At 30.9% G+C, this 27,743-nt stretch overlaps 4 protein-coding genes and 1 pseudogene across 5 annotated transcripts; 3 read left to right on the forward strand and 2 right to left on the reverse strand.

The window, feature by feature from the left end:
• Positions 1 to 432: 432 nt before the first annotated feature.
• LOC111278835 (protein UNUSUAL FLORAL ORGANS-like) lies at positions 433 to 3,445 on the forward strand. Of its 2 annotated transcripts, XM_089764557.1 has the most exons (2): positions 433 to 1,599; positions 1,916 to 3,445. In XM_089764557.1, the coding sequence occupies exons 1-2, from the start codon at positions 543 to 545 to the stop codon at positions 1,924 to 1,926; spliced, it is 1,068 nt and encodes a 355-aa protein (XP_089620683.1). In that variant the 5' UTR covers positions 433 to 542; the 3' UTR covers positions 1,927 to 3,445. The 2 variants fall into 2 exon arrangements, with proteins under 2 accessions (XP_089620683.1, XP_089620682.1); XM_089764556.1 differs by lacking the exon at positions 1,916 to 3,445 and having other exon boundaries at positions 435 to 1,859.
• LOC149516965 (uncharacterized) lies at positions 1,928 to 4,129 on the forward strand (annotated as a pseudogene).
• LOC111278836 (uncharacterized) lies at positions 4,035 to 7,059 on the reverse strand. Its single transcript, XM_022865501.2, has 7 exons — positions 6,825 to 7,059; positions 6,514 to 6,625; positions 5,805 to 5,872; positions 5,133 to 5,246; positions 4,861 to 5,029; positions 4,386 to 4,535; positions 4,035 to 4,289 (listed from the first exon to the last, which is right to left on the reverse strand). Exons 2-7 carry the CDS (start codon positions 6,586 to 6,588, stop codon positions 4,263 to 4,265), a joined length of 603 nt encoding a protein of 200 aa, XP_022721236.1. The 5' UTR covers positions 6,589 to 6,625; positions 6,825 to 7,059; the 3' UTR covers positions 4,035 to 4,262.
• Positions 7,060 to 17,271: 10,212 nt separating this feature from the next.
• Positions 17,272 to 18,190, forward strand: LOC111278669 (MAPK kinase substrate protein At1g80180-like). The gene has a single exon (XM_022865294.2). It carries the CDS (start codon positions 17,425 to 17,427, stop codon positions 17,815 to 17,817), a length of 393 nt encoding a protein of 130 aa, XP_022721029.1. The 5' UTR covers positions 17,272 to 17,424; the 3' UTR covers positions 17,818 to 18,190.
• Positions 18,191 to 23,736: 5,546 nt separating this feature from the next.
• On the reverse strand, positions 23,737 to 24,228 carry LOC149516966 (uncharacterized). The gene has a single exon (XM_089765159.1). It carries the CDS (start codon positions 24,226 to 24,228, stop codon positions 23,737 to 23,739), a length of 492 nt encoding a protein of 163 aa, XP_089621285.1.
• Between the last annotated feature and the right edge of the window lie 3,515 nt (positions 24,229 to 27,743).

Below are 27,743 nucleotides of genomic sequence, written 5' to 3' on the forward strand. Positions count from 1 at the left end.
TTTTATTTTCATATTTTATATATATTAAATATTAAATAAATATATATAAATATATGAATTATTAAATTTAAGATCAACCTAGTTTCAAAAAGTAAATATTAAATATTAAAGATATATATAAATATATCAATTATTAAATTTAAAATCAACCTAGTTCCAAGAAGTAAGATTAATCACTAAACAAGGACAATTTCTTCTTTTTTTTTTTTCTGAACTTGCTAAAAAAGCATAAGTTGACAGAGATTAGTTTATGCAAACGGGTGGAGAGAATTTTTTTCCCATTTTATTATCTTTTTCTTGCCCTTTGGGCTCTTCCGAGGACCATCGTTCCTTGTTTTTATAAACAAAAAAGGAACAAGGAAACAAATTAAAATCAACAGAGCATACGTGGGTCAGATAATATAGTTCACGTGGGTCACACATCTCAATACCATGTGGTGGTCCAATAATTCACCCTCCAATAATTGCCTGGACACCAACTATATAAAATCTACTATGCCTTTGCAACCGGAAAAATCTTCATCATTTTTGTTTTGGTAGAAATGTGGAGCAACCTGCCCTTTGATCTTCTGGCTAAAATCTTCTCTTTCCTCTCTCCGGACTCCTTGGCACGCGCCAGGTCGGCCTGCCGGCATTGGCACACCTGTGCTGAGACATACCCTTTGACACTACCTCAAAACCACCAAGCTTGGTTCTTGGCTCTGCCAATTCGCAACCGTGGGCAACGCTGCTATGTCCAAAATCCGGTTATCGGCAATTGGCACATGCTGTCTCTTGATTTCTTGCCTGACCCGATTCGACCAGTTGCATCAATTGGTACCCTCATCCTTGTAAGGCCAACAAATAGTACAATTCTTCAGTTAGCTCTATGCAATCCGTTTACCAGGCGATTTAGGTACCTTCCAATGTTAAATATCACTAGGACTAACCCAGCAGTTGGTGTTGTTACATTAGAGTCAGGCCAACATGGTCCAAATCCACATTTTAGAGTCTACGTGGCAGGTGGGATGTCCGAAGCACCACGTGGCGGTGCCACGTATGAACCCAAGTTGGAAATGTATGACTCAGTGGACGACACATGGCATATCATGGGGTTCATGCCTATGGAATTTGCAGTGAGACTAACGGTTTGGACACCAAACGAGAGTGTATACTCAAATGGGGTTCTCTATTGGATGACTTCAGCCAGGGCTTATAGTGTAATGGGTTTCGACATTGGTTCCAACGCATGGCGAGAGCTGAGTGTTCCCATGGCAGACAGGCTGGAATTCGCTGCACTATTGTGGCACGATGGGAAGTTGACAATTGTTGGTGGCACGAGTGGAGGTGGGGCTTGCATATGGGAGCTGAATGAGGGAGAAGGTTGGGGCTTAATTGAAAAGGTGCCTATTGAATTGGGGATAAATTTTTTAGGTGGGAAGAGGAGTTGGGGTAGTACTAAATGTGTGGGCAGTGAGGGGGCCATTTGCTTGTATAGGGATCTTAGGTCAGGAATGGTAGTTTGGAGAGAAAATGAAGAAAAGGGTAAATGGGAATGGTTTTGGGTAGAAGGGTGTTATTTCATTAGAGGCAAACAAGTGCAAAATTTGCCAATCAAAGGTGTCTTTCTTCAGCCAAATCTTGCTCCCTCTTGCATTCTGAGTAAATAAGTGGGACCAATATCATTTTTTTTTCTCTATCTTCACAAAAGGTGCATATGGTAATATAATTTCTTGCTGTTTGCAATTTGCAACTTGCAAGTAACGAGTAGTGGAGTTTGTTTGATGCGAATGGATAACTTTTGTCAATATTTTAATGATGTATACAATGAAGCCTATCACATAATAGTCAATGATCAATATTCACTCTTGATTTTTTAATAGCTTTACTCAATGAAAACTTTATTTTCTGCTCTGATGTTATCCTATCCTAATAGGGCATAGCTGAGAGCTTACTTGAAAGATGTGGCCACCACCCTCTAACAGTTTCTGTTATGGGAATGGCCATCAGGAAAGAAGAGCTGAGAAATGGGAGAAGGCTATAACCAACCTATCAACGTCTGCTACATGTGCACCAGGTCCTGTCTCATATGTGAATGAGAAAGATTCTGAGGACACATTAACCATTTCGTTTCACTTGAGTTCAGTCTAGAAGCAATGCCTGTAGACTCAAAGAGGCTCTTCATTGCTCTTTCGTAGGCGGGACCCGTGCCAGAAGCATGTGTAGAGGCTGTATGGTCATTTCTTGGCCAGGAGAGCTTGTTTTCTCTCATTGTCTTCAAGCTTGTCGAAGGGTCTTTATTGATGAAAATTGACATGGATCCTTTGTACCAATTACATGACATGGTTTCATTGTACCTTGATAGCAAGACTATCCAATCAACTGAGATGCTACTACAAGGATCTACACCTGACAAAAAACCACATTTATTTGCCTTTGGCTCCTCATTTTTGGGAAAGAGAATGTCAAAAAGATTGTTGAACGGAGGATGAAGCTTCCCTTCGACATTTTAGAAGAAAAGCAAGTAGTTATCACCTTAGAATCCATTATTTACGCTTTAATGGCAAACAACTCCATTTCTGAACTTGAAGCAAGCAGTACAAGCTTTAGTAGGATATTGGGACCAAGGATTGCGGATATTATCTCAGCTATTCAGAGTCTGATTGCAGTATCTGCAGAAGCCATCATAAATATATTTAGTAAGACTGATTACTGCAACTATTTTACATCCATTGAAACTGCCAGTACGGTTGACAAGTTGGCAAGTATATTAGAAATTTTTGAGGATCCTGTAATCCAAACAAACATTTTAACCATCGTTGCCAAGCTCGCAGAATTTGGAAGCCCAGAGATTGTTGATAAGGTGCTTCAGAGTATCCCCTTTAACCAGCTCGCTGATTTGCTCTCTCCCAATGTCCAGGAATGCCATGAGAGCATGTTTAAAATATTGATGTCATTGACCAAAGCTGGAAAGTCAAAAGTTGTTGAGAGAATGTTTGCTTTTGAGATTGAGAAGAATCTTATCAAACTTATTGAGGGTGGATCTGAACTAATGCAACACCATGCCATCGTCACTTTGAAGGGAATTTATGAGCCGACACAGGCCATCTTCAGATAGTTCTCTTCGACCTGTTGATCTTAGACCTCTTGACATGGCAAGTGAGACTTCGTCCAGAAAGATTTTTTATGCCAGACAGGAACATTCCCCTTTTACCGAAGCCACAAACTTTTGAAGACCTCATTGACAAGGTGCTAGACAATGACAACAAACAGGTTTTGGAGGCTATGCAGGATCTCATACCAATTAGTGAAAAAGCTGGAGACCCAAGTTTCAGAGAAATGATTGTACAAACTCCCCTTATTAGAAGGTTGTCAGAACTTCTGCACTTTGCACACACACAACAAAATTCTATGAGATCTGAATCAGCCTTTTTACTCATGAATACATTAACAAGTTTCCGGAGTATGATGTTATTCCTGAGCTGGTAAAGATGATGCAATGCCCCGTTGCAGAGTTGCAGGATGCGGCCTATACGTCTCTGCATCAAATGCTTTTTGGCAATGGTGTTCTTGTCGTGAATATAGATAAGATTGCTCACGCACTTGAGAGCAAATCCGTGAATACTCGAGAAATGTGCATTTTATATTGGATATTGTTTAGCTGGAAAATAAGGCCTGCTTAGATCGAATGCTATCTTTGCAGGTTGTGGAGAAACCCACTAAGAAAAATGTGGTGTAGGATCCGGTGAAAATGTGGTTGGATTTCTGAAGGGAACGGATAATTGTGAGCATCTTTCATTGGCAGAGCGGAAGCGGATGAAGCAACAGGTGGTTAGAAAGGTGAGGTCCTCCTTGAAGGGCCACAAATCTGAAGCTCAGATTTTAGCAGCTTTAGATGCTTTCCTCTCTGGAGGGTCAAGAGGTGCAAGTAGTAGTGGCAGTGGTAGAAATAGAAAGCAAACTATGCCTGGTTGTTTTGCTGCAACATATCATCAAGATTTACCGCTCAAAGAATGAATGTAGTGCTTTCTCAAATTTTCATGCATGGAGATGTTGGAACCTTTTTCTTTTCTTTTCAACAATACAGATTTGAAACTTCAAAATGCAGTTTCTGAATTTTTTTGTTCAAGTTACATCTGTCTTGCCAAGATCTAAGAAGCACTTACAGTGAATGAACAAACAGGTCTGGTATTAGGCTACGTTAATGGCTTCTGAATACACATTAGAAACATCTTTGTCCTAGAGAAGAGGGCGAAGGCATCATAGAAAGAACCCTTTCAGGTTCAGCTTGTCAGCTCCTCCATTAAACCCTATTGATACAAGGAAAATAATGAGAAGATAGCAAGGATTTAGCAATCCCTTCTCATGATATATACAAGTAGAGCTAACTGGAAAAGGCTACCCACCCGTGCAATGTATTGCTCAGCGTCAGTTCGTTTGAGAAAGTGCATTGAGTGTTGAGCAAAATTGGCAGATTTATCACTAAGAATTATTCCGCTACCCAAATCTTCAAGGACTCTTACCTTGATGTAGGGATCCTTTGGAGGCACCATATCCTAAGAAACCAAGAACTTTAGCCATTGCAATCTAGTTGACAGTAACAGATGCTTTTTAATGCTTTGTGAGAAAGAAAATAAAATCTATATATTGGAAGACCACCATTTCTGGTTTACCTATATTACAGTTACTTGCTTAAGTACAGTATAGATTTATTTGCCCATTTTCATAATTGAAACAGTATCTTTTAAACTCTGTAATAACCGACATAATTTAAAGGCCTCCATTTTAAATTTTAATCATAGAAGGTTGCACCGAGATCATCCTAGAGTCACAGGCTCTCACTAATAAAATGTTTAATTCATATGCCAAGACAGACATTACCACATTCACGTCAAGGCTCAGTTGTGACATGTATATTTTCAAAGATTTAGAATGATCTTTGAAATAATGTTCCTCTGAGTCACTGAATTTCTCCTGAATTTCACGTGGAAGCTCATGAAGCAACCCTACCTTCCATGCCAAATCTCGTATAATTTCTGCTCGGTTGTACCTGTATAAAAATTAGCAGGCGATGATAATAAACCGCCTCTCAACTTGCAAACTAGAAAGAAGTAGTTTCTTTAGGAAATGACAACAAAAAGTGAGATACTTACACATATGCCATTAGGCAACGCTTGTTGCGAATTAAAGAAAGGTGGTGGATGAGTGCTCCATAGTGGTCTGCATTTCTAGCTGTTTGGACTTCCAGTCCCTCCTCTTGCATTTTCCTATTGTAACATAAATGATGTTAATGGCAAAGTGATATATGTGCAACTAAAATTTAGCCCTAAAGTCTAAAACCAGCCCCCAGGCCCCAAGCCACCAAAAAAAAAAATGAGGCATCCCCAAGAGTACATTGTACATTCTGTAGCCAAAATGTTTGGACAGAATACTCCATTACAGTCAATTTTTCAAGCTCAAGCTCCAGTGCAAGTTCAAACACAGTCTACTGCAATTAGAATCCATGGAATTGAGAATTGAGTTAAACATCATGGTCCACTGGTTAACGCTATTGCTATTGTAAAGTTCTAAACATTACCATCAATTGTTAACATTTGAAATTCAACATCTATGATTTTAAGAAATTCTCAAAACATACAGAATTAATACTATAGGAGATGGTAGGACAAACATGGAGCATGGAGGTGAAAGTCAGATGCTGATCCATTGACTAAAGAAATGTAAGAGCTGCATAACCTAATTTCAGCACATGTAGTTACGAGAAGAGGGGGACAAGGAAGGACAAATAAAAAGGCTAAAGAAGCAAAATAGCAGCAATGACTTACCTTATCAATGACTGAAGTGCATTATGATGTTCATTGCATTCTTCAATTACTCGTTCAAACAGTTCATTCTGCAAGATCACATCACATACAACAATTTAAACCAGCACAAATCAACTTAAACACGGCTTTTACAGCATATATTCATGAAATAATTAAAAAAAGAAAAAAACTCTAAATAAAGGCTTAATAGTAGCATGTATAATGAAGTAGCCTCAGAAAAACTTACTAACAAAAATGGGGGTTGGGGAAAGAGGTTCAGGCAACTAAGAAAAAAAATGGAAATGAAAACATTTTAAAAACCTTCATGATAATTGATCAAAACAAGTATTCTCTCAACATTTCACCTAGCAAAATGGAAATGTGCTCAAAATTTGAGGCTTTTATGCTGGTAGCACATCGTTGGCATGCGAAAAAACTGGAATTTATTCCAAAAACATATAGAACACATCTATACTAAGTTGCTAATAGCCTTAAAGATCCAAAGCGTGCAAAATCCTCATGGATCTTATAGATGTAATGTGGTCGATGTTCAGATATATTATATCTTAAGCAAATACTATACATACACACCCAAATTCAAAGAGAAGAAGCATACCCACCAAGCAATTTTTCGATTATATTGTAACAATTAGGTTCATTCACTTATGAAACAATTTTATATTTGCAACAAAAATAATTTATATAAAAGCGAGCAAGAAAACAGCCTTACGTTGAAAATCTTGAGATGCCCTTTTTCACCACCGGCAAACTCCTTCACCAGCTCGTATGCCTTTCTCCCGTGCATCTTCTTAAATATAGAAACTTTCACCACCCCGTCAGCTCTAATTTACGTTCAAAACCCAACATTGTTTCAGAAATTTCATCGAACACATTATATAATTCAAAAAAAAAAAAAAAAAAAACATAACAACACAAGTGATTATGCCCTAAGAACCGTGTAAACAGCGAAGAAGAAAGGAGATATTGAAAAGGTTGGAAAACCAGTGAAAATGGGTTTTAGATAAAATAAAGCGTAAGTACCTGCTTTGGGTGTTTGGCAGAAGAAAATTGGCGAGAAAGTGAAGGGGAAAACAAGTTACTTTAGATCTAATAGCAATAGCATTGGAGGAGGTTTTGGCGGGTTTTTTTTTTTTAATTTTATAATTTGCGCCACCCAATATCTAAATTATTGTATTGGGCTTCTTGGGCTTCAATATTTTTTGACCAATAATTGATCCACAAATGAGAATAAAAGATTATCTCGTTAAAAATATTTATGAAAATTAACTAATTATAATTATTAAAAGGACATATTTCTATAGTCTAATATCCTTTGTAAAATTACTGACAGTAGAAAATTATTAAATTTTTAATTTGAGTAATTATAATTTTAAATATAAAAAAATATTAAATGTAAATTTTTAAAATTTTATGATTAATGTATAAAATATATTTATATAAATATATTTATTAGTAATTTATTTTGTAAATTTCTAACGAATTTGGTCTATAACAATGTGATAGAAATCAACTCAGATTGACACATTATTTAATAAAAATAATAATTGACCCTTTTTTAATATGCTTCTTTACCGATGAAAAAAAATCGTAATAAATTTAATTCAATTAATTTATATAATTATTTTTTAAAAAAGAATATTTAATAAATTTATTATTATAAAAAAATTAGCAATGTACAAATTTTATTCGATATTTTTGTCAAGAAAGAAGTGTTCAACAAGCGGTGGTGTAACCACGTTAAAAAAGTGGGTCACTTTGACTCCACTGAAATTTAAAATTTTCTTTAAGATATAAATTAATATAAGATAAATTTTAAATTAATTTCATTAAAACTAAAATTTGAAATAAATTGGTCCTACTGAACTGAAAATTTAAGAATTAATTTATAATATAATAAAATAATTTGAGGTCAATATATAGCTGGTGAAAAATAGATATCACATAAAGCGTAGTTACGACTAAAAAATATTAGTGTTATTTATGTACTAGTTTTGATTTTATCAATTGTAATTGAATTATAAAAAATTATTTTTTATTAAATTATTAATATAAGAAAAATTATAACTATATTTGTCATAATGTATAGATCTATAGATCTACTATTAGACATGAATTAAAGGAAATCGTAACAAATCTTTTTTGTTTATGTGTGATTAATCACCTGATAGAATCTATCCTATTTAGAAAAGAGTTTTAAGATTATCTTAAGTATCTTTAAATAGCAGATTCTAATCTATAAAATTAGAGTTTAGGTTTGGGAGTATGATTACATGTGATGAAAATTATAACAGTCTCACAACGCTCATCTCAAGAATAGCACTAGTTTGATTTCTAATTATCAAAACCTTAAAATATTTATGCTTTTACCAAAATATTAAATATTGAAAATTAATCTTAAAATTATTTCAATAGTTTGGTAGCAATTTAAAATAATTTTTTCATCTAAAGGGCATCTACGGGAACTAGTGTCCCACCATAAAGAGTTTTCGTTTCGAATTTATTAAAGGTTTTTATTCGAAAAAAATTAGTAAAATCTTTCGATAATTTGGTAGAATTTACTTTGAAGTAGATCTCTCATTAGTTTTGTGAGATTTTATCATAAAATTATTTATAAAAGTTTTATTTATTATTTTTTTTGAAAAATTCATTAAATCTCATAATAGTTTGATAAAATTTAATTTAAAAAGCAATCATTCAGTCGTTTAAAGGATAAAATTATTTTTCATTTTTCTTTCATTATTATTTTTTTGAAAAAAAATGAGTCATGAAATTTTCTAATAGTTTGTTGGATTTTATACACTTATTTGAAAAAATTTTTCTCGTTTTTTTGCCTTTTTGTTTCTTTGTTTTTCAAACTAATTTGAAAAGATTTTTTTGTTTTTATTCTTTTTTAAAAAATAACAATAAAATTTTATAAAATATTCAGTGAAAATAAACAAATAAAAAAATAAAAAAAAAAGAAATTAAAGAAATTAAAAATAAACTAAACTAAAAATATAAAATAAATAAAATCAAAAAATAAAATAAAATAAAATAAAAACCTGTGATTCAGGTCAAGTTAGAGCATGGGTCGGCAAATGGGTCAACCAATCAACGTGTGGATCTTGAGCTGTCAAAACAATATCATTTAGACACTTTATAAAAGTCAAGTTCAAAAGCTATCTGTTCTATCTCTCTCTAGACCCTTAAATGCTCACCCTTTTCTCTAAAACCTAATCGAGACGCCATTGAAAACTAGAAATTCTTGTCAGTTTTTAGAAAATCTCGTTAAAAAATTCATTCTCTGCTGAAAAATTCATCAAAAAATTTATCGAAAATTTCATATTCATCCCAAAAAAACTCAATTTCCCAAAAATTTTCAAAAAAAATCTCAGATTTTCCCAAATCACTTCAGAAACCCTCTAGAAATTCAAACTTATTCCCAAAAAGCATAGATTCAAACCTATAGACGTCAAATCAAACTCAGAACTCCCAAAATCAAGATCCCAGAAACCTAGTACCTAGATAATTTTCCATAACACCAAGTTCAACCCCCTCCAAATCAATCGTGTCCCCTCTAAAATCCCTTTTGTTTGTTCTCTGTGATGTTAGTTCAATTTATAGGCAATCTTAGAATAAATTTTAGGAAACGGACAAAATCAATTCCAAACTTGAATATTGGGATTAGATTCTACCTGAACCCCAAATTAGGTCTAGGTTTCTTATTGATTTTTTTGAATTGATCCCAAAAATCCTCCTTTTTACTGCAATGAATTCTAGGTTTCAGTTTCACCGGTTAGGAAAGAAAATCGAAAAGAAATAAATAAAATAAAATAAAATAGAAATAATAATAATAATAATAATAAATAATATAGTATAATAATAATAATAATATAATAATAATATGATATAACATATAAATCTAAAATAATAATAATAATAACAAAATAATAATAATAACAACAATAAAAATTGGTTCAATAAACATCGGACACAGATAGATATCTACAATATTCAAATATTACACATAAAAATCAATAAATTACATGAAATAAACAAACTAATCAAACAATTAACCAATATATAATTAAATAAATCCAACATAAAGTTGGACTAGACTGACTTTAAGAACCCAATGTTCCAAAATTTTTATTGCCACTAAACCAAGGTCTCCTTGACAATATACGAAAAACTTTTTTAGTAATGGAAATTTTTAAAACTTTGTTATTTAAACCAATAAAAGATAGCTTGGTGAATAATTGTTTGATTATACATATTGAGAAATGCATTTGATATATTAAAGATGATTTTCAACATAAAAAACAATTGTAACAAGAATATATTAATTAAGATTTTCTTTTGGATTATTATTCTTTATATCGATGGTCAATTTTTAAACTCTATAAAAAAATTAGATTATTGCTATATGTTTATTTAATAATTAAATAATTTAGTATTTTTTAAATATATTTTAATAGATACATTTTAACTCTCTAATCTCACTTGTAAAACTTAAAACTCAATTGTCATACAAGATAATAATATTTTTCTTTTAGTCATTTGTACTTAATTTATGTAATGGCATTGTTATTATTTAAATATTTTGTATGAAAATTTTATATTCATATATTTTTATATTTAAACAATAATATTTTAGTCCTTTTTATTTGTCTTTTTATTTTCATGGATTAAAAATAAAAATTATTAAATTATTAAAAAAGAAAAGAATACCATTTGTTGGAAAAAATATAATTTAAAAAAAATAAATAATATAACAAAAAATTATAATTACTTTTTAACAACAATAACAACACACCAAGCCTTATATCACATATTCTGGGGTCAATTGTATGAAAAAAAAAAATCACGTTAAGTTGTAGTTTGAATGTTCTTATGCCACTCATTTCTATAAACAATCACTTTTTCATCTAATTTTTTAATCATCATATCATTTTTTATTACTTACATTCATATCTTTCGTAGTCTATCTCTAGATGGTTTAATTTCTCATAGATCTAGAGACTCAATTCTTCTAATCAGTGCACAACTAGGATTACGTTTCATATGTCTAAACTATAGCAAATGGTCCTTTCTCATTTTCTCTTCAATTCGGATTACTCTTATTTTTTTTCAAATCTCTTCATTTATGATTTTGTATCTTTTAGTCTTATCACATATTCATTGAAGCATCCTCGTTTTCACTATGTTAATTTTTTTCTCATGTTGTTTCTTAACCGTCCAACACTCAATTCTATATAGTAACATAGGCCTAATAGTTGTTTTATACAACTTTTCTTTTAACTTTAAAGGCATGTTACAATCATACAAAACACCCAAAACACTTCACCACCTCATACATCTTATTTGAATCTTATATTTGACATCTGCTTCTATTTCAGTATCATTCTAAATAATTGATCCCAAATATCAAAACTAATTACTTTTTGGTGCTCTTTCGTCATCCAACTTAATCACAATAATACCTATTTTTCTTGTGACTACTAAACTTATATTTCATATATTCAATTTTAGATCTACTCAATTTAAAATCTTAAGACTCTAATATACTCTTATTTACTTCTAATTTCGTGTTAAGAGCAAACTCAAATTTCAACAACTAAAATTATATCATTGACAAATAACGTATACTATAACATCTTATCTTAGATACGTCTATTAAGTTCGCCCATAACTAATACCAAAAAAAAAGGACTTACTACTGAACCTTAATATAATCTTGAGGTAATAAAGAAGCTCTCTATCATTCCTCTAACCATCTTCACATTAATTACCACTTCTTCATATATATTTTTAATTATATTGATATACTTTTTAACCTCGTTGAATAATATTTTTGATTATGTCACTGTCAACATGAAAATGATGAGCTAAAGACACTAATAATTTTATCCAACCCCATAGAATCTAAATAAAAAACATCTTCTCAATTTCATAATTATACCATGTAGCTTTTGTAATTGTAAAGGACAAAAAAAAAAAGGGTCAAGCTAGTTTGTTACCATTATATTCAGCCCTTTCTCCCAAAATTTTTTTTCTTTTCTTCTTGATTATTTGATCAATCATAGCAGGACATACCATTAATTTATTGTAAAAAAAAGTCTAAAAAAAAAAAAATCGATGTTCAATTATAATGTTGTTGATAATGTGATGATGATCAATTATGATAAGGACAATTATGGGAGACTAGGGATATTGATGAAGTTTTAGACTTCACATTTCACATTAATCAAATTTTCATTCGTTTTTTTTAAAATTATTTTATCATGGTTGCCCACCAAATTTCAACACCGCCAATAATGAATATAATTAAAAGATGTGGACCAACAATTATTTACCCTTTTGCTTTTTATATAGTTGAGCTGACAAATTTCATTTAGATCTCTCATTTTCAAAATTCTCGACTTTGTTGGTCTAACAAGAAGGTTGCTGTGCCATCTTTGACAAGAAAAATACACTGGAAGTGAAAATGAAAAAAAAAAAAGTTTGACTCTTATTATCAATTATCAACCTGGTGAGATTTTATTTTGCAGGTTTTCCTATGGAATTTCTTAATTAATATAATTCTTACTCTAGAGTGGAGTTTGCTGGAGATTAAATTAAAAAGTGTTAGATTTATCACAAAGAAGAATCAAAAGTGAAAGAAATGAAAAGGCAAATAGAGAGAATAAAGGAGTTTTTTAAGTGTACAAAGTCATCAATTCTGGGTTTCCTTGACCTAACCATGATAAGGCCATGGGAATGCAAATGCAAGTGTTTGACAAAAGGTGAGCAAGTGTGCATATGAAGTGGTTGGAGCCAGCAAATGGACCCAAATATTTATATGGTCTGCTCATCACCATCTTCATATTTGTCAATCTTCCCACCTCTATTCTTTCCACTCTATTGTAATAATTATTCTGATCTTATCCCTAAGTCACATGGACTTTTTGGTTATGCACATTAAATTTTCTATATGGAATTGAAGATGAAGAGAATTGACTAGCTATAAATGGTGCATATAAGTTGATTTCATTTGGTAAAGAATATGTAGTAGATTTTTTTTTTGCATTACATTTTTCTAAGGATCGAATTATTCATTTAAACTTAAAAATCTTCCCACCTCTATTCTTTCCACTCTATTGTAATAATTATTCTGATCTTATCCCTAAGTCACATGGACCTTTTGGTTATGCACATTAAATTTTCTATATGGAGTTGAAGATGAAGAGAATTGACTAGCTATAAATGGTGCATTTTTTTTTTTTTTGCATTACATTTTTTTAAGGATCGAATTATTCATTTAAACTTAAAATTCTTTTAAAAATTAAAAAAAATTATATTAAAATATTAAACTCATTAAATAAATTTGAGCTTGAATTGAATGATTATTAAATGGTTATTTTTTTAATAGGTTGGATCTTAAACATTACATTTAAGGTTTAAATTCAATTGAACTCGATAAATATATATAAATTATATTTTTAATTTTATTATATAAAAAATAATAAATAATTAAATAATATATGTGTACACATTAATATTTGATGCCTACGTTTATCTAATCTTATGCTAACACCAATTTAAATTAATAGTCATCCTTTTATGCTTTATTTTATTGGTTGTTTATTTTGTCATAATTAATATTCATTATAGATTTTATTTTTTTTTATTTGAAAAAATTAAAGTCTGAACTAGTTTAGATAAGGTCTTTTCATTTAGAGTCGAGCCTGAACAACGACTGAGACCTATAACATCAGGTTAAGCTAAGTCTAAGTAAATCTTAAACTTATTAAGTTCTTGTTTAAGCCCGATCTCTCTTTTGTTCTTTACATTCACGCGTGAATCATCTGCTAAATGTTCTATCCAAAATCTCTTTTTGACCATTGTATAGATATTGCAAATTCTCATTTTGTCTCAAAATTTGATTATTGCTTTGGGGTTGGTGAGAAATAAGACTGACAATCTAACTCATATCTATAAAATTTTGATATGTTTTGATCTTATAAAGTTGATTTTTTTTTTCTTAAATTGGGGTTTGGATTGGATTAGATATTTTGAAAATTTTGAGATTAGATTTTATGTAAACTCAACCCGATATATATTATTTTAATTATTTATTTAGTTATATATTTGTATATTTATTTAATTTTATATTTATATTTAAAAAATTAATATTTTATATTAAAAATAATATTTATATTAAAAAATTAATATTTTATTAATTTTAAATTGAATCGAATCAATTGCGAATTTAAATATATATAGATTAAGTCGGGTTCGTGTATAAAAATAATATTTTAATATCAAATTAAGTCAAATTTAAATATTAAATTTATAAAATTGGATCAAGTTCAAAGTAACAAAAATTCATCTCGATCCGTTGCCATCTATAGTGAAAAATTATTTTTCATTCAGTTATTGTAATAATTATTCTAATCTTATCTCTAAGCCAATTGGACTTTTTGGTTAAACACATTAAATTTCTTGTATGGAATTGAAGATGAAGAGGATTGACTAGCTATAAATGGTGCATATAAGTTGATTTCATTTGATAGAGAATATATAGTAGAAATTTTTTTTTTTTTTTTTGCATTAAACTTCTCTAAAGGTCAAATTATTTGTTTAAACCTAAAAATTTTCTAAAAATTTAAGAAAATTTAAATAAAAACATTAAACTCGTTAAATAAGTTTAAACTTAAATTGAATGTCTATTTTTTAAATAGGTTGGATCTTAAACATAATATTTAAGATCTAAATTTGACTGAACTCGATAGTCATATATAAGTTATATTTATAATTATATATTATATAAAAAATCAATAAATAATTAAATTATATATGTATACACATTAGTATTTGATGCCTATATTTATCTTATCTTATCCAAACATCAAATCAAATTAATTGTCACCCTTTTATGCTTTATTTTATAATTCTCACTCCTTTTGTAAATTTCTCTTGTCTCATTTTTTTCTTTTCATTCATGCATGAATCATCTGCTAAATATTCTATCCAAAAGCTTCTTTTGACCTTTGTATAGATATTGCAAATTCTCATTTTGTCTCAAAAATTGATTATTGCCTTGGGGTTGGTGAGAAATTGTCTCTTCATTCAGTTATGAAAAGAATTATTTGGTAAATTATAGCTAAAAATGTATACATATTATAAATTAAAAAATTTTGTATTGATTAAAGAATTCTTCCAAGTTAAGTAATAAAGTGATTATAACTTTTTAATTTTCATATATGAAAATTCATTTGGCATGAGTGTTTTAACTACAAAAAATATGACTCTCTCATCCCATAAATCTCATCCTATAGAAATGGTAACCACAACAGTTACTACACTTTAAACATCCTATAGAAATGGTTACTTATTAACTAAAGATACACTATAACTTTTTTTTTTTGGCAAGTAATTGCTTTAATAATAAACTTTACACATTATTAATATCTTGAAATTAAGTGCTAATTCATTAATAATAAACAAATAACTATTTTATTATAAGCAGAAGCCTCAAGTATAATTTTTTTTTTCTGTGGATGATTATACAGAATCCATCCATGGCAAATGAAGTGTAAAATGTCCACAAGTAACATTGTTTTTTCAAGAAAATTGAAAAGACACAAAGACATATGGCCATGCTGACTGCGGAGGAAAGCAACTATGTTAAGCATTAACAATGTGTCAAAACTTATACGCATGGGGATAGAGCTATGTCAAGTTGGTGCCCAGCTAACAAATAAGACTTTTGCCTATATCTCTTTCACGATAATTAATTTCTCCAAACTGAAGGTACGAAAATAAGATCTTTGCCTCAACATATGTTAGCATAGTGGGAAGAGAGTTTGTTTTTTCTTTTGGTTATTTTTAATTTGAACCAGCTAAAAAGTTGTGGGAAGATAATTTTTTATAAATTTATTAAATTCAATGTAAATAAATTTGATTGAATTAATCAAAATAAAAATATATTTGGCTAAACTTAACAACTCCTTACTGCTAAAAAAATTATCATAATCAATTGAGTAATCTTGATTAGGGACCATATTGAGATTTTTCCAAATTATTATACATGATCCTCAATTCTAGATTCTATCTAAGAAAATAAAATAAAAAATTTCTCATATCAACTTCAAATCTATATTAGAGTCAATTAAGGTAATAATCATATTTTATTATATTTGATTTGTATGCTAATAGGGGTTGGCGCAAATGTTTAAGTTTAGAGCCTGGATGCAAAGTACCTAGGTTTGAACCCCCACTGTCTCTTGTTGGTAAGTGATTTGTAAATCTAAAAAATTCTAAAGGAGTCGTAAATCACCTTGTGGGTTGGCGGCTTGCCCTAACCTTAAAGATGAAGTAAGCTCCCCTACTCATAAACTTTTTCAAAAAAAAAAAATAGTTTTATATCTAAAGAAAATGATAGGATTACAAAGAGGATTAATCATTCCTTTGATATAAGATGATTCAATATTTCAAAATGGAAAGGATTATTTTTAATCCATATGATTGAACTTATATGTCTTATTATATCTTTAAAAATTACATTAATAATTTAAATTGTATAAACTTTGAAAAAAGATAATTTTGACTAATAAATAAATTATTCTATCTTAATCATTATACATATCAAGCACAAGATAATATGATATTACTTAATCTAATCATATTCATAATATCATCTTATCTTATTTTAACATAATTTTGTACACCAAACACATCCTAAGGTTATGTTTGGTGTATAAGATGATGGATATGATAAGATGATAATCATTATATATTATATTTAGTTTGTATCTAAATAAAGAGATAAAATTATAATAAAGATTAATCATCCATTTAGCATAAGATGATTCAATATCTCAAAATGGAGAGAATTATTTTTAATCCATAGAATTCAACTTATATGTCTTATAATACATTTAAAAATTATATTAATAATTTAAATTATATAAACTTTTTAAAAAAATAATTTTGACCAATAAATAAATCATTATTATAATAACTAATTTTATTGTTATAGTAGCTAATTTTATTGTCATTATTATTTTCAAATTTATCAAAACTAATTTTATCGGCTATTTAAATTAACTCTAAATTTTGAGAGCTTATGCCCGACATTTACTACGATATAATTAATTAATTATAATTTAGTATTTTATAAGATCCATAAAAAATTATGCAAAGCTTACATTTTTAAGGAATACATTTCTATATTTTTATATTGTTTGTTATGATTAACTAATTACAAATTATAATAAAAGAGATGTAAAATGTAAATTAAACTAAGTAATTAAAAGTCAACAAAATATTAACTCACACTAGTATAATTTTGCTTGATTAACATTATAGTATAAACTTTAGAATTGAATAAATATTTTAATCCATAATTAACCAAATCTCCTTTACTCATCAATGGTAACGGTTGACAGAGAATAATATTTAAAAAAAAAAAAAACTTGGAAATATTGACTGAGTTGCCTTATTATGACTTTTTCTTAACCAAATGTTCAAGATTTTTCTGTCCTTCTCTCTCCGGATATATAATGAGTTACTTGGAATTTGCAAAAGGAAATATTAGATTTTAGTTTCATTCAAAGACAGAAAAGAGATAAAGATCCAGTGAAAGTTGTTATCTACCATGGCTGGTTTGCAAAGATCTGCAGTTTCTTTTAGGAGGCAAGGATCTTCAGGGTTTGTTTGGGATGACAGGTTTTTATCAGAGTTAAACCAAGTGAAACAAGAACAACAAGAAGGAGAAACGAAGCAGCTACAGCAAGACGAACAAGGGCAGCTGCAAGACAATAAGCCAGAAAAAAATGATGTTATTAGGGATGTTAAGCCGACAAGAAACGTTGGTCCAATCAACACCATCGAAAGAAGCCGATCCGGCGGTGAAAGACGAGGCTACCGTACTGGTAAGGTGTCCCCTGCTACTGAGCCGCCTTCTCCAAAGGTCTCAGCTTGTGGTTTTTGCATTGCTTTTGGAAAACAAGCCAAGAATCATCGGAAAACGCCTAGTAAGCGTAGATGAAGATAGGTTTTGTCAATTCTTTTCTTGTATTTTCCAGTGACCGGAGGTGGGAATTCCGGTGAACTTGATGGCTGGTAGTGGGTATATCGATATATGTTTTTGTGGGGGGGGGGGGGTGTTTAAAATTCAAGTTTCACTCCATCTTAATGAACTGAGATGTGGGATTTCTACAAAAACAAAAAGAACAGATTATGGATGGCTATTTTTTTGGTGTTTAAAGTTTTGATCCTTTCTTATTCTATTAATGTTTCCTATTTCTGTTTCATTCAGAATTTTGTGGTTTGGGTGGATGTAATTAAATTAATCTGTAAATGTTATATTTAGTTGTTGTTGAGACAATTTTCACTTGTACAATAGGCAAAATCTTGATTCACACTCTTCTCTTTCTTTCCCATAGTAAGGCATCTTGGTTTGGTTTGATCTACTTTTCCTTTTGTGTTTTCTTGAACAAGAACAAAAGTTTTTTCTTCTTTAAGATTTTTTTCAATGGGAATGTGTAGTGGTACTAAAATAGGTTTAAATTTTCTCGAGTGTTGGGGATCTTTATCTCAATTGTGGAAAAAGGGTAATCTCTCCCCTGTTCTGTTCTGTTTTCTTTTGGCAGAAAATATCAGGAATTCTAGGGATCATCAAACAGGGGAGAGTGGACCCTTGAATCAGTTTGCCTCCACTTTGTTGTTTATCCTTTTGCAAACATTAAAGTCACTTCTTAGTTGTCTTAATTTCCTTTTAATTTAACCAAATTATTAGCATCTCATCCTCAGAGATGTCCACTGGTTAGGAAGGGTATTAAGGTTTGATTAATCTAAGAATTATTGAACACCCTGTTTCTTTCCTTTCTCTTTCTTCCAGAGTTGAAGAAATTGTGAATACATTTATTTTTATTTTTTAACTTAGTCGTTGGTGGAACCCAGCTTAACAACCTAATAAGTTTTGGCATAATTTTTTTTTCATTAAAAAAAGACCGAAATCTGATGATGAAAAAGAGATTATAATTGAAAAAATTTTAATTTTAATTTTTTAAATAATTAAATAAAAATTTTAAATTAAGTTTGAATTTTTATTCTTTTTTTGTGGGAGTTGTTCATAATCTATAGTGTTCTTTGGTGGAAATTGTTACTATATGTTTATTTAAGAGGCACTGTGTATATATAAATTTCTAATGCTTTATTTAAATATGACCACTTAATCTAGAATTATCAAGAATGAACCGAAAGCAATTTTATTTGATTTTGACAAGATAATTATCCACTCGAGCCTTGGATGAGCAACGCCGATGGGTTATTGGACAGTTCCAAAGATGTGCCAATAGTTATATATAATTGCAAAGTTGAAACCAAATCCAAGACTTCATTGTCTCCACTCTCACGGGTGCTGAAATCAGGCAAGCCTTTGTCTCCAAATTGAAGGAAACAGCCAATCCTCCCCTATGATATTATATATGCATAAATGAGAAATTCTTAGCCATATATCCCCTACAGATGCTAAATGCTAAAGATCAAATGGGAATATCATTGGAGTTTGTCGGTTTTTTAAAATATTTTAGTCGTTCAAAAAAAACTAAATTAAATTAAAATTTTCGAAAATATTAGAAAAAAATGAAAAAGTGAAATTAAGGATTGAATTTCAATATATTTATAAATACATATTTTGTTCACACAAAAAATAATAATAATCAAGTTTAATGATCGAATTCCTCGAATGAAAATTTGTTATGATAATATCATATATGGTAAAAAACGAAATATGCTTTTCTAACATGGAAAGTAACAAATTTAAAAGCAGAATGTAAACCCTTTAACTAACAATGATTAATGAAGTAGGTTTCATTATTTTTGCCTCATTTCTGTTTTATACTTCTTTCGGCTAGACAGATTGGGCACATTAAAGTTGTACATAACCTAGAGTTTGGTTTTGCACACCAATCTAGTTGGGTCAACTAGTGGGGTCTAAAAATCGACGGTCTTATTGGTTTAGGGTCCCTTTCAATGTCGATCTTATCAATTCAACAGCTAGCTTGGCCCATGGCCCATCCTCAACGTAATTGTTTTTGTAGTGAATCCTTGATATAATCGAACGGTGATGAGGAGTTGTGTGCTGCATGTTGAATGATAGATGAGCAACCAAAGTTGTGGCCCCCCAATTCTAATTGTGAACGCCTTTACTAATTGATTATCAAGTATGGGAAGCTTAAATGTTGATGAGCTTAGGGTCTTACTCTATTGTTGGGAGAGTAAATAATTCGTATTAAGATGAGATTAGATATATTTTGATCTAATAAAAATAATTTTATAAAATTCAAATTGCAAAATTTTTAAAAAATCAAAATCAAATTGAAGTCAAATTTTAAAAAACCATGCTCGATTCATTTCAAGATATATATATATATAAATATTTATTTTATTATTTATTTAATTTTATATTTTTATATATTAATAAAATTATTATTTAATATTTTAATTTAAAATATTAATTTAATAAAAATATTATATTTATATATAAATAAAAGATATAATTTATTTTAAAAAATAATATTTTTATAATTATAATTCTAAATTAAAATTATTAAAATAATTTTAAGTTGGATGCGAAGTATATATATATATATATATATATCATGTTGAAACTAAATATAAAAAATAATAATTCAATAACAAATTGGATTAGAATTGAATATAACTTTTAAAAATTGGGTCAAAATCGGAATAGACGAAAATTTATCTTGACCCACCCGTTTCCATATCAAGTTTCTTATACATAGACGTTTGGTCAGATATCCGAGTCCAGTTATTAAGGTCTTTGATAGAGTTGTTGGAGGGAGCGTTGATGACAAATTTTTAAGAATTCAGTTATAAAATATGTGTGACGTGATAAAATTATCTTTCACCTTATTGGGGAGTTTTAGCCAATTGATTCATAACTCAGAGTGGCATACACCTTATTGCCATCATTGCTCTAGCTCAAAGGATTTACTATCTTGGATATAGGTTGCCCATTAATTATGTGAAGTGGCTTTCAGCTCACACTTCATTTGCTACATCATGAAAACATCTCAGATCAGCTAATTATATTCACCTAATTTTCTATGAAAATCCTTCCCCTTTATTATTTTATAGTAGACAAAATACTTATATAAGTGAGGGTAAAAATTATTAGAAATAGTGATTCAAATTTTATAATAGATTTATTTGAAATTGATTAAATATTATTTGATAGATAAAAATATTTACAGGAAAAGAATTTTAAGAGAAAATAAATTTTTAATAAATAAATTTGATTTACAAAAAAAGAAAAAATTTTAAAAAATGAATTCTTAATAAGTAAATTTATATACTTATAAATATGTGAAGTCTATGTATGAAAAAAAGATTTAAGAAAGTTATAAGGTTTTATTGGATAGACACTCTATATAGTACTAGACATTTATGTTTTATAAGTATATATGTTTGAATGTTTGTGAGTAGATTAATAAGTGAATTAGAGGAGACCGAAAGAATCCACACATAGGTATGTATTTATTTGAATTAAAAGTACTCTATAGAATTAAAAGAGATTAATAAGATCTATGAATATTAATTATTTAGTGAAATTAATTTAATATATGTTTATAATTTTTTACAACTAGTGAATTTATTTTCTCATTCATATACGTAAGTTGATTAAGTCAAATCACATTAAATTATTATCTTTTGTGTACTTAATTAATTGCTTAATTTCACTTTCGATGATATGATTGGATTGAAATTATTTGACCTAACAAGAATTTGATTCTTTTATTATTTCAATTCTAATAGATTTAGTCTTTTTTACCTTAATTTTAATGAATTAAAGTCATGCTTTTATTAAAAATCGCTCCAAGTTTCTCGTCATGTTTCTTTGGTTTCATTATTTGTAAAAGAATGTCGCTAAAAATGTCAAATTGCTCAATCTCCATTTAATTAAACTTGAAGATAACAATAAATTCAAATTTTGATTATCTGTGTATAATTATATTAGATCAGTCATGGGTATATTAAAAATTTTAAATGTTCAACTAGATTTGAAAATCATTTCCTTAAATTTAACTCAACAATAACTAAATCTGAATTTCAATATTTGAATTTCTAAATCAATATAACTTGTAGGTAAGGAGGAGTACATTTATCCAACCGAGTCTTAGATAAAAATTTTTAAGCTCTAACTTAACCCATAAAAATAATTTATTATAAAATAATAATAATAATTATTTTAATATATTAAAATAAAAATTTTTTTATTACTTTAAAAAGAAATTTAAATTAAATTAACCTAAATGAGCTTTAAGATGCAAGTTTCCATGTCCTCTTAACAGAACATCAAAATCTGGGATTTTCGTGTTCGTGTTCAACGTGCACCATTATTGTTTTCATTTACATTTCTATATTAATGTGTTCCAATGTTGTAGTACATGCAGAAGGCTTTGACATTGACTCGGTGTTGCAGCTCCTACGATCTGGGTCACCAAGAACCCGACCCAGAGTTAAACGGGTTCTCTCTGTTGGTGATTTTGATGAGAGAGAAGATGGTCACCATAATGACACCAAGGTAATAATTTCATTTCTTTTAAATATTGTTTTTCAATATTAGAACTGGTGAATATATTTTAAGTAGTAAGTAATTTTATGATGCAAGTTGTTAAGTATATCTGTGAGTTAAAATGGTATCCATTTGTTAGAAAGTTTTGAATAACTGAAGAATTTATGGATCATGGTAAAAAATTCAATAACTCAAAGTAAATTTATTTCAGTTAGTTCGGATATGCAAAGATTCTCAAAGAGAGTAAAAACAGAGCTTAAGTAATTATAAACAAATATGTTATAACTTGTTAACAGAATAGCCACAATAATACTAATAATAAACCAAAGCCGGAAAGCTTTCAAAACCAACTCTCGACGGGATTCCAATTTGAGGGGCAGCAAGACGAACACCAGGAGCCATCGTCATGACCCGAACCCAATCATCAATTATCTTCTGTATCTGCTCCGACCCAATTTCATCCATCTCCACCTCCTTGACCGGTTAATGCAAAACCGGGTCACCCGCTTTAACTATCTCAGTTAAGCTCGTTTTCTTCTTTTCTCCGGCGCCCAGAAACAAACCCGCTTTGGTAACTGCTGTGAAAGAGAGAGGTCTTCGGGAATTGAAGTGTGGGGCCAGTTGGAACAAGGATCGAAAGGCTAGAAGCTAAAATGAAGTACCTTTTCTTTTAGGTAAAATAAGCTTCATTAATCAATTCTGGATACAATCTTCACATAGAACTTCTGATATTATACTAGGACAATCTTTTACCCATTTTTTTTATCATTGGTAGTATGTAGGCCATAACATGCAAGCTTATGGGTCACTATGTTCCCAAATCGTGATGCATGCATTATATGGCATTCTTGAAACATGGACATCTTTCACCTAGCTTCTTCTATAATGGTTCCAACAAGAGAGAGATCTTGCTCTGTCCCTTTAAGTTTTTTTTATCACAGTTATCTCCCGAGCATGATTCTTGTAAAGCCCATGTTTTGTGCAAATGTTAGAGCTTTTACTGCAGCATTTGCTTCATTCTGGAAAGGGTTGTTTATTCCTTGCATGCAGATTACTGCGGCCCCCTTAAACTTCACCCTCATGATCTCTGATGATGATCCCTATACCTCCTTGTCTTTGACTACTAAAAGCTCCATCAAAGTTAACCTTGACCATCCTAGCATTCGGCATAGTCTACTGCTGTGGTGAGGTCGAGTGGTTCTTCCTCGCTTGTGCGTTGGTGAATTCTGCTACATAACCTTGGATGAAAGCTGCAGTCTTTTGTGGAGTTTTTCTATGTTTTCCATGCATTTCTTTGTTTCTCTTTCCCTATATGGCCCATAAAGTTATCATAAATAGTTCTAGTTGTTCATCACTGAAAGAGTTTCACGCTTGATGGACCCATGTTGCAACATCAGGCAAGTTATTCAAATCCTCTAGGTTGAGCTTCAACTGCCTCCACACTCTATTGGCGTCCGGGCAGTTTAAACCAGCATGTAGAGCCGATTCCTCCTTTTCACCATACCTGAAGCATGTTGTAACGACATTTAACTTCCTTTGATTGAGATTCAGCATAGTTTTTGTAATCTCATGATAGAACCGCCACACCAGTACTTTGACTTTAGGATGAACTGCTACCACCCACAATTTCCTCCATGTTATCCTGATACTATCATGCATCTGCCTATCATCGTTAGCTTCGATCTGTTCTTCTTCTAAAAGAAATTTGTACTTATTTTTTACTGTATATACTCTTTTGTTGTTGTAGTGCCAAACTAATGCATTAGGACTTCCCACTCTACCGATCGACATTGCACAGATGGTTGCAACTTCAGTTTGTGTGAAGAACTTTTGGATTAGCTCTCTATTCCAATACATTTCTTGGTTATCATTCAGCTTGCCAACAAAACTGTTTTTGCCCAGTTCTGCTCGTGGAGATTGTATCTTGAATGGCTAGGTTATAGGAAGCCATTTATCTCTCCATATGTGGATGCTATATCCGTTTCCCACCCTCTATCTCAACCCTTTTTCTAGCACATCCCTAGCTCCCTATATACTCTTCATGTGTTATGGTTATGTCCCAACCTTACTTCCATGTATGCTATATTCAATAAGTATTGGCCTTTAGAACTTGGTATACAAGAGTGTCTTTTTTTATATAAGCCTCCAGTATTGTTTCTTCAATAATGCCTTGTTAAAAACCTCCATTTCCCGAAACGCCATCCCTCCTTTAAACTTTGGCAAGCATAGTTTCCTCCACTTTAGTCAATGGATACCTTTTGACCTCGTTCCTTGGCTCTCCCAATATCTGCCCATAATGCTGTTTATCTCTTTGCACATGGTTTGTGACAACATAAAGCAATTCATACAATAGGCTGGAACGGCTTGAAGTACGGACGTGATAAAGGCCTTCTTCCCCTCTTATGATAGACAACTATTGCTCCATCTGCTCATCTTGGCTTTGATCCTTTCTTTTATCTCTCTAAATGCTCTCGATCGGTTTTACCCCACCATGGACGAAAGATCGAGATATATATTTGAGTAGGTTCACTATAACTTAGATGCTAAACATTGCTTTCAATAACTCTTGTTGGTCCACACACGTGTTACTATTAGAGAACAAAGTTGATTTATTGTCTAAAGCCTTCCTCATATCTCTGTAACATGTTTTTCACCCATTTGCCCTTGCTTGCAGTTGCTTTGGCAAAAACTAAGCTATCATTTGTGAAGAAAAGGTGATACTCTGGGCCTATTTCGATTAGCTTGAACTCTATGGAGTAAGCCTTTTCTTGGAGCTTTAACAAGCAAAGTTGACAGTCCTTCATTGCATATCAAGAATAAGTATGGGGACAGTGGAACACCTTATCTAAGACCTTTTCCTGGCTAAAACTTGTCAATAATACAACCATTTACAATAATTGAATATGAAACAGATGTAACACAATGCATTATAAGAGATATCCATCTAGATTTAATACATATTCTCTCCATCATAGATTCAAAAAAAAAAAAAAAAATCATTCCACCCTGCCATAAGCTTTGCTCATGTCAAGCTTTAAAATGAAAAAACCATTTCGCTCTCTTGTGTTTTTTAAGGTATGAAGGAGTTCATATACGACTAGCACGTTATCGGTAATGAGTCATCCAGGAACAAAGGCACTTTGGGTCTTGCTGATGCATGAAGGTGAGACACATTTTGGCCTATTGGCTAGCACTTTTGCAATAATTTTATACAGCACATTACAAAGGCTAATAGGTCTAAATTGGTTGATGCAGCATGGGTATCTGATTTTAGGAATCAAAACAATATTGGTATGATTAACTTCACTTAGGTTCCCCTCCCAGTTAAAGAAAGAAAAACAAAATGGAGCTACTCCAATTATATGACAAAATTTTAGAAAAAATAAAACAGGCATACCATATAGCCTAGGGGCTTTTGTTGGATGCATTTATTTGATGGCTGTCAATGTTACGCCTAAAGCAATAATCATAATAATACAGAAGTAATAGATAGCAATCAATAATCAAAAAACGCAGAAAAAATAAAACACACCAAGATTTACGTGAAAAACCCTCCAGTGTAGAGAGAAAAAACCACGGACCACCAGAAAAATCTTCACTATCAAATAATAGGTATACAAAGTTCTTCTCTAGCTAAAACTAGAGCTAATCAACAACTAGAGAAACAATTGGAGAAATCTCACCAAATAAGTGACTCAATAAATACACCCTGGATTTGTTCGTAGAGAGCTTCAAACCCAATCTTCATCATTTAAAATGTAGAACTTTGAATCATAAACCTCTTGACAAGGTTTCAACTCAATCGAATCACGGATTGACTTCCATTCAACCAACTCTCCCTTTTCTTTTTTCTCTCTGCTTTTTCTGGCTTTTCTTCTTTCTCTACTTGGTTTTCAACACACACATAAAACAACCCCACCTCTTTTTTATTAAGTAGCTAGGGCTTTGTGTAAAATGAAAGATCAAGGCCCATGGCCTTTACTTGGTCCAAAACCACTTACATGAGGCTGGACCCTATTTTCCTAACAATCTCCCCCTTCAGCCCCATTAAGAGGAGATTCATCACCATAGCATTTTATTTGGAACTTACCTTGGCTAGGGAACTCATTCCAGCCAAGTTATTACAAAGCTCAAGCTTTTTTCTGGAAAGTATCTTAGTCAACATATCTGCTACATTCTTATCAGTATCGACTTTCTTCAATAGCATTTGCTATTCTTCAATCACTGAACGTAACCAATGATATCTAACATCAATGTGCTTTGTTCTAGCATGGTACATGGTATTCTTACTCAAATCTAAAGTACTTTGGCTATCACAAAATATCACATACTCTTTTTGATTCAACCCTAATTCAAGAAGAAAATGTTTCATCCAAAGCATTTTTTTACATGCTTCGGTTGTTGTAATATACTCAGCCTCTGTAGTTGACAAAGCAACACACTTCTGTAACTTAGATTGCCAAGATACAGCTCCTCCTGTAACAGTAAACAAATACCCTGAAGTAGATTTCCTACCCATATCAGCATCAGTAAACCCTTCTAGAACTGGTTGTAAAACTCCATAAGTCAAGCACATTTTTTATGTACCCATCAAATATCTAAAAATCCATTTCATTGCTTCCCAGTGAACCTTCCTTGGATTAAAAAGAAATCTGCTCACTACACCAACTGCATGAGTAATGTCAGGCCTTGTACAAACCATAAAATACATTAAAGAATCGACTGCAGAAGAATAAGGAATACTAGACATAGCTAGTTGCTCTTCCTTAAACATTGGACAAGATTTCTTACTTAGATGAAAATGGTTGGCAAGTGAACTGCTAACTGATTTAGCATGTTGCATGTTGAATCTACCAAGCACTCGTTCAACATACTTTTCCTGTGACAACCACAACTTTCTAGCTCTCCTATCTCGGATAATGTCCATACCAAGAATCTGTTTTGCTGGACCTAAATCCTTCATATCAAAGGACTTAGACAATTATTCTTTCAACCTGCAAACTATACTAGCATCTTGTCCTACAATCAATATATCATCAACATATAATAATAGGATAATGATGTTATCATTAGAAAATTGTTTAACATACACACAATAATTTGCTACTGTTTTTTTATAGCTATAACTTACCATAAAAGAATCAAACTTCTTGTACCACTATCGCGGAGCTTGTTTCAAGCCATATAAGCTTTTTTTTATTTTGTAAACTGAGTGCTCTTTTCCTTTCACTTCAAAACCCTCAGGCTGATTCATATAAATGTCCTCTTGTAAATCACTATGTAAAAATACAATTTTAACATCAAATTGCTCAAGCTCAAGATTTAAACTAGCTGCTAATCCCAGTACCACTCGAATAGAACTCATATTTACA

This window comes from Durio zibethinus, chromosome 8 (genome assembly GCF_047325235.1).
Source record: "Durio zibethinus cultivar Kanyao isolate XHJ-2024 chromosome 8, ASM4732523v1, whole genome shotgun sequence".
In the NCBI taxonomy this organism is placed as follows: Eukaryota; Viridiplantae; Streptophyta; class Magnoliopsida; order Malvales; family Malvaceae; genus Durio; species Durio zibethinus.